Here is an 8,123-nt window from a genome sequence, read left to right as displayed (position 1 = left end):
ATGAATTAAAAATCAGCCCTCAGTGAATGTGAACAGCTGTCACAAATCAATGTGAGCTGTCACACGTACCCATAAAGCTGGGTGATGTGTGCTATTGCATGTGTCCATAAAGCTGGGTGATGTGTGCTATCACATGTGCTGTGGGGCTGCAGCCATTCATCAGGGGTTGCGCTGCATTGTGAAACACAGCCAGCAAGGTCACAAACCATCACCATTTTCAAATATATTTAGGATGAAATATTAATGTGTCCTACCTGACATATAAACCAGGGCCCTCCATTTGTGCAATATAAATCTGTGTCAGATAACGCAGCAGGAGTCTCATCGAGAGTAAACTCAAAACTCTAGAGCATGGGCCATCCTGCCTGTTTCAGCTAATTGTACTAATTTGCCAGGATGTTTGAAGGACGTGGAGAATAGCATTTATACCGAATGATTTTGTAGATGCCATACCCACTTGATCTCTGATCTTTGGTGTGTGTTTAAATGTTTATTTTAGAGTGTTAGTACTTTGGTCATCCATTTTACAGTGGTGATTTGTCATTTAGCTGCATAACAGTTTGGGGAGGAAAGTGTCTACTGCACCACCCTGGGGCAGTAGGGGTTAAATGCCCTACATGGGGCAGTAGGGGTTAAATGCCCTACATGGGGCAGTAGGGGTTAAATGCCATATAAGGGACAGTAGGGGCTAGGTCCAGGAATATCCAATCAGTCTTGGATCTTAAATTGGCAACCAGGAATATCCAATCTGTCTTTGGTCTTCAATTGGCAACCAGGAATATCCAATCAGTCTTGGGTCTTAAATTGGGAACCATCTGACTGCCTGACACCCAGTTTTTTAATGACCTGTGTTTTCAATGCTCACTCTAGTTAGTCTTCTTAAGCCTTTGCTACAGGGGAGGAAACTCATCTACTCATCTGAAGTACTATGAAACGTTCTATAAAAAGATAATGAGTGCATGATGGCGTATGTTTTGAAGTGTGGCACATGAAAGCAACAGGAACTGCTGTACAGATGCCAGCTCCACCTTCCTGGCATCTGTACAGCCTGGATTAACATTCTGGGCAGAGAGCGACATCCATAGGGCAAGCCTCTTCTGAGACATCCCCTCAGAGAATAACTTTACAATCTGCCTCAGCAGAGGAGAGTAAATAGAAAGGCCAACATAACTTTCTTGCAAACCGAAAAGCCAAGAAACTGGTTATTGTCTTTTTTGTAAATTTTTTTTTTCATTGTTGAGTATGTTATTATGATAAAATGCTGACCATCTTAGTCAAACAAATTGAGATCTTATGTTGGTTGGCATTTGCAAAGTTGAGATGGCTGGTGTATGTGGGAGTTTGCTCTTGCTGAGATAAACATAGAATGAGCTTTTCGTGACAAATCATGTACGAGCAGGGAGTATTCGAGTGACAAAGTTTCAAAATATGGAATTCCACATTTAGACTACCTCTATAACATAACTTTAAAAGATGATGGGATTGCGAGATTTCATGCTTTTCAGACAGGAAGTGTGCTTTGTTAATCAAGTTGCACTTACGGACTTGAGACGAATCCTCTCATTACTCAACATTATGTATATTTGTCCTGGTTTGAAGGCCTGGTTTTCAAATGAAGCCAAGCCCATCTCATTTTCGTAGTGTTACTGCTCTCAACTGGCCAATTTCCTATGTAAGTGACAGCATAAAATGTCTCCCCGTGCAGGGTGGGCTTATGAATATTTCATGCTGCTTCAAACAAACACAAGAGTTCGGTAACAAAGCCTCATTATGGGCTTTTTGCTGCTGAAGTTTGCACATGAAATATCTCCTTAATAGTTTTTTAGGATCTTTTGCAATCACGTGAACTGTCATCATGGCAGTTACAACAAAAGAATTTAAATAATCTATCATTTGTGGTTTAAATCCCTATACAGTACATCCAAGAAACAGAATTAAGTATCCAAGTGTCTTGCGGCCCTGATATGTATTATTCAGTGAGTCTGTTAACACTTCATGTTCCTGAATTGTATTGAGCACAGGATTTGACCTAAAAGTGTTGGGGTCAGGGGTCTATCTGGCCGTGTTCTCAGACAACACTGTGAAATAACTGCATGTTCAGTGTCACATCAGAACCAGCACCTATAAGAGAGAAAATCAGACTTTCTATGAGAGTAAATTTGTAGGACCACAGCCTTACATCAGTCTTATAGCCAGGAATGCTGAACCCATCTCCATAAACTCTAAAGCAATGGAAGACGACTGGAAAATGACTGGAAGATACACCGAATGTAGCTCTTAGACAAGTAGACCTGTGCCTCCGTGTGAAGAGACCCTTAATGCATCTCATCATGGGACTTAAAGGCAAAACAGCCACAGGTCTGTGATCTCGCTGCAGAGTCAGATGATTAAGCGTCTTACGTCAAAGAAGAAAAGGAAGTAATATTCAGAGATTTGGCTTTTAAGTACTCACCATTTCTCACCATTTTTCATCATTTCTCACAGCGAGAAGCTGGAACTGACTACTAATGGCCATAAAGGAAAGGTCATTCTATCAAAGCCATTGAAACTTTTAACGGGTATGTAGGCTACAACATGTGAAGACTTACTATGCGAGTGCCTGCTTTTTTGTTTTGACTGGCAAAAAAAAGTGAGACAACTTGTTTGGGTGTTGAACTGATTCATCACCTTGAATGCATGAATATGATCCAAATACACTAAATGATCATAGCAGGGAAATGTTTTCTTGTGAGTAGAGTGACACGGATGCTCTATGTGTGCCCATAGCTGCGTTCACTGTAAGATTTAGACACTGTGGTTCTTTAATGTATGTGTGGAGGACGAGAAGACAATGCTGGCTAGTAGGTGTCATCTCGTACTAATGAAAACATGCGTGATTTGCCAAAAGACCTGAAGTCAATAGGATCATCTTAGCTATTGAAGATTTAGATTTGCTGTTGCTTCTTCCAAAGATGTTTGTGCGAGAGGGGTCTTGGGAAACCAGACAAAGCGAAGGTCACCGTAAAAAAGGGCAGACATTTTATGACCTAGACAACAGAGTCAATCAATCAGTTAACCGATCAATCAAGCAAGAAGGTATAGCCAATTGATTGATTGATTCTTTTATTGCCATGCAGAAGGTCATTGTATCTGATGGAAGAAGATTTAATTAAATACTGTTGTAACACATAACATGCAAAATAGTGCATATACAATGCAGTAACAATATACAACATTTGCAACTCTAGAAAATTACACAAGGTTTTCCTTAGTGCATGCTTACAAAGTCTTGCAGACAGAATGAAACAAGGACACAGCATGCCAAAGACGGACCCGGCCTCTGTGCAGACGGACCCATTCTACGTGCAGTCAGTCAGAAATGCAGTGAATCAAGCAGAAGTGCGACCTGAATTCACAGGCCTAGACGTGCGCACAACAATTCAGTGGAAAGTCTACTTCTAGCCAACGACCCCTCACTCTGTTTCTGAAGGAAGCACAGTGTTGCTATGATGTCCAAGAGACATCAGTGTTAGGAAAGTGCTTCAAAGGTCGTAAATAACGCCTGATTCCTACGCGTCCTGTTCCCCACTATCATAACACGCCGAGCAGTTCATATCATTGAATTCTGCTGTCTGTGTGAGTCAATATATGACTGTAACAGAAAGGGAATTTGACAAGTATGAATAACGTAGACACCTAAATTCCCAAAGGGAAGTCAAAAGCAAAGGGATGAAAAAGGAAAGAAGAGTTGAGAAGCTGCAGCTAAGGAGAGAGGAGGGCCGATATGACGTGTGTGTGTGTGTGTGTGTGTGTGTGTGTGTGTTATCTCAGAGTCAGTCAGTTTACTGCTGTGAGCTTTAGCAGAGGTTTGCAGAGATCGTTTTCACACTCATTACAAGTGAACTTTCACTTCAACTGGAGGCTGGCCCACCCTTGCCTGACTGGTGCCAGAGCATACATGTGTGTGTGTGTGTGTGTGTGTGTGTGTGTGTGTGTGTGTGTGTGTGTGGAAGAGGTGTTATTCATTTTGCTCTGTGCCAGGTTGGAGATTGGTGACTGATGTGGCGGACATCTACAGCTCCTGCGAGTGTAGAGCAGATCTGAATCACAGCAGGGCCTCACAAATCAGGATAAACGCAGCAGGCTGTGTGTCATCTCACCCCACTCTTTCCTCCTGGCTCGCTCTCTCTCTCACACACACACACACACACACTCCATCATTCTCCACTTTAATTATTCCACACCTCCAGAATGAAGGCCACGGCTGTTTCCCCTGTTCACTGCTACTACCATGAAGGAATCTGAGTTTGTGTGGTATTGGTGATCTTTTGAGAGGGGAAACCTAATGTTGAAATGTAATTTTCCTGTATTTAATAAGAGACTGTATTTTAATGAGAACATCCCAGTCTGAAACTCTATAAACAGGCTTTGTGGACATGAGACTTTGGAACACTACCCCTTTAATAGTTTGATTGAAATACAAGCTTCACGCACTCCCAAACTGCAGACCCTGCTGGAGAGAGGTTGCATCCCAAACAAACTGGCCACCCCGCATGGTACAAGCTCGGAGACACAGGGGCATCATCAAATAATGTCTCCACCCCATCCCCCAAGGCTGATGGGAAATATGCAAATGAATGGATGAGCACTAGGAGTATGCTCTCGCCACCACAGGACAGAGAGAATGTTTGCTGCTGGTCCCCACTTTGGCCCATCTGAGCCCATGAAGCATTGCTTTGTTCAGATGCTCTGAGGAGAGTGAAGCAGCTCTGGCTAACATGTCCTGTGGCTTTTTGATACCTGCATTTCACTGTCACATTCAAGAACCACAGGATGCCTTCATATGCCCCTTATATTGATATGAAGTGAACAAACCACTCTCAGAAACTGAAGCCTACCTTTTTTTAACAGGACAGCGTGTGTACTGTACAGGGTGCCTCCCTGATCTAACCCTAACTCCAATCCTAACATTAACCCTAACTTTAGCCCTAATCCTAACATTAACTCTAATCCTAACCCTAATCCTGACATTAACTCTAATCCTAACCCTAGCCCTAACATTAACCCTAACTTTAACCCTAATCCTAACATTAACTCTAATCCTAGCCCTAGCCCTAACATTTACCCTAACTTTAACCCTAATCCTAACATTAACTCTAATCCTAACCATAGCCCCAACATTAACTCTAAATTTAACCCTAACCCTAATCCTAACATTAACTGTTATCCTAACCCTAATCCTAACATTAACCCTGATCCTAACTCTAGCCCTAACATTAACCCTAATTTTAACCCTAATCCTAACATTAACTCTAATCCTAACCCTAGCTCTAACATTAACTCTAACTTTAAGACTAACCCTAATCCTAACATTAACTCTAATCCTAGCCCTAGCACTAGCCCTAACATTAACTCTAACTTTAACCCTAACCCTAATCCTAACATTAACTCTGATCCTAACCCTAGCCCTAACATTAACCCTAACTTTAACTTTTATCCTAACTCTAACCCTAACCCTTAATTCACTATAGCCCTATCTATCCATAACCCCAACACTACTCTACAATACTTCAGCACTATCTTGAGAACTACTCTGAACATCCCAAAGCCATTTTGTATTTTTGTGATTCTGGACAGGACAAACAGTCTGCGCTGGAGGCACTCTGTCAAATTCAACAAGCACAGAGTCTGTGTGAGTGTGATGGTCTCAAGACCGCTTGTGCGTATGTGAATGTGTGTTATGGCTTGTTTTTGTAACATCCCAGTGAACCCAGGGATTCTCCGGATTGTAGAGGTCTGGGATTATGTTTCCTCACACAGGAAATGTGCTTTTTTGGAGTTCTTTTTAATGCTTTGATAGTGTTTGTGCTTACTCGGTTATTCTGAAGTAGTTTAGAAATGATGGACCATTTAAACCTGCAGCTGGAGAACTCTGGACGCACCACGGTTCCCCACCAAGGTGTAGCCAGTGTACAGGGGGAAAAATCAGTCAAAGGTTAAATCATTTTAATGTTCACTATACACATTCCAAAATCAAAACCATCAACACAAAACACATCACTGTAGAATTTGTCGTTTTGCACAACACCAGGAACGTTTAATAGTTTAAACAATGAGACTGCACAGTCATTCCTTCCTAACAGTCTTATCTGACAAAATGATTTTGAAAATCAGTTGCAGTCAATAGGCAACCTGAAAAGATGTTTCATCAATTCACTGTCACACCCAATATCACGTTGAAATGTGCTACTAAGATGTGTTGATTCAGCATGCAGAAATCTGAATTTTACCAGAGGTGTGCAAAGATGAAACCAACTGAAATGAGATCATTACATATTCGCATTTTACAAAGTGCTAATTATATTCTGATGTCTAACACCAATCAGCAAAGGCCCATAAAAGACAGAACTTTGCTGACATCATCCTTAAATACACATAACTATGTTTGCGCATTGTACCTCTTTATCTATGCATCTATGGCTATAAATCTGGTACTCTCATCTGGCCTGTATAAAACCTCACTAAGTTCATGGGATTCTTAGAATGTCTATGATACATCAACGTGCAAAAGACATGATAAACATGGACTCTGTGGTCAGTCTTCCGAACATGTTTACTGTGTTTGTGTGTATGTTTGCTGTGTGTTTGTTGTCTTACTAGCTTGCGTTGTGTTAACAGCTGACACGAGGCTATAAGCGCTCATGCGCCGACACGAACGCGCACATGCGGGTATATTTTAACTTCATACACAGTTTTATCAAACAGAAAAGGAAGTTTCAGTTTTAAATCGTGTAAACTCAGCTGATTAAACATTTCTGTTCGGTTTTAATCCTTTCTGAAATCTAATCAGTCCTTGGTAGCGGATTCTGACTTAAAGAGCTCACTGTACTTCAAAGCCATTCGTCACAGTCTGAAATAATATGCATCACGACACAGGACTCTAGCACGGTACACGAGCGTTTGGGTATTTCTACTGCCTTTGAAAAAGAAGCTGAACAATCTGTGTAAAATCTAGCTTTATTTTAGCTCCCTAAAAGTGCTTAAAGGTTCCCAGGTGACCGAGACAAAGAGCGTGCTACAACTGAGATCTTTGTCGTGCAGCTCTCTAGAGTCACACTGAGCTATAACAATTACGTCTCTGTTGTATACATTATGTTTTTACATTAGACATTACTGGTTGGTCCACTTTTGAAGCAAGTGTTTACTGGTTACATATTGCAATCCTATTTTTAAACTATGGAGTGACGTTGTCATATCCTGTTTTCTTGTTATGAAGTTTATGTGTTTGTCCTCCCAAATACTGCAAGTCTGTTAGGATCTATGTGGTCTCTCATTACGGACAAAACCATGACAGAAATCTTACTACTTTTGGCTTCTAAATATTACTACAGCAACAGGACATAATCTGCCTATTATTAGCACAGAATATCAAAATATTCTAAAATACCACTGTAGGCATGGTCCAGTATTTACACAGATTAATTTATGAAGGTCATCTTTAGGCTATGTATGCTGCTAGCTCAATATACCAGTCCATCTCCACGTCTGGTCAGCGCGACAGCGTGAGACAGCTCGCAAGGATGTGAAGACCTCCAGCCTCTCCTGCCCACGTGGGAGCTTGGTCTTCTGATAAAGGAAAACTCCTCCATCTTCTTTACAGGGAGGTCGGACACCATGAGGAGGCTTTCTGTGAACAAGTGTTTTCCTTCCTCACCACAAGCTGCTGTTCTTCTTCCACTGGTTTCCACCAATGACAGGCCTGTCAATTCCCAAACCGGCCAATAGAAATGCAGTAATCCGATGACTATGCGCGGGCCATGATGAGTGCTGCTTCAGAGTAGGATGACGTTCAATGGACCTGGAACCGCTTTGAATCGTCAAATCAGCTTACATGAAGGTCGTAAACTAACCAGGGGAACGCTTGTCGCAGATTTGCTTATAAACACTCTTTGTCCTGTTGCTGCTGCAAGACGCTGACGTTGACGGAGCCATTGCTGAGGACAGAGAACTTGGTCGTGTCTGTGCTTACGGTGGACAGGGGGAAACTCTCGTAGCTCTCCGGTGCCCCCCAGCAGCGGCACTGGTATAGTAGGGCCTTCAGCTCCTTCTGGAAGTTGCTGTTGAGGAAGCCGTAGATGACGGGG

General features: G+C 42.0%; 1 protein-coding gene across 1 annotated transcript in view; it reads right to left on the bottom strand.

Annotated features, from left to right (window-relative positions):
* Nucleotides 1–5,971: 5,971 nt before the first annotated feature.
* The window catches only part of npy8br (neuropeptide Y receptor Y8b), a 14,807-nt gene continuing 12,655 nt past the window's right edge, over nucleotides 5,972–8,123 (bottom strand). Inside the window, exon 2 of the mRNA XM_027027243.2 lies at nucleotides 5,972–8,123. This exon is cut by the window's right edge and continues 1,039 nt beyond it. Coding sequence (XP_026883044.2) covers nucleotides 7,916–8,123 — 208 coding nt within the window. The 3' untranslated portion in view covers nucleotides 5,972–7,915.

The sequence above is a fragment of the Electrophorus electricus genome, chromosome 18, assembly GCF_013358815.1.
Source record: "Electrophorus electricus isolate fEleEle1 chromosome 18, fEleEle1.pri, whole genome shotgun sequence".
NCBI lineage: Eukaryota > Metazoa > Chordata > Actinopteri > Gymnotiformes > Gymnotidae > Electrophorus > Electrophorus electricus.
This window is presented reverse-complemented; position numbering and strand designations above follow the sequence as displayed.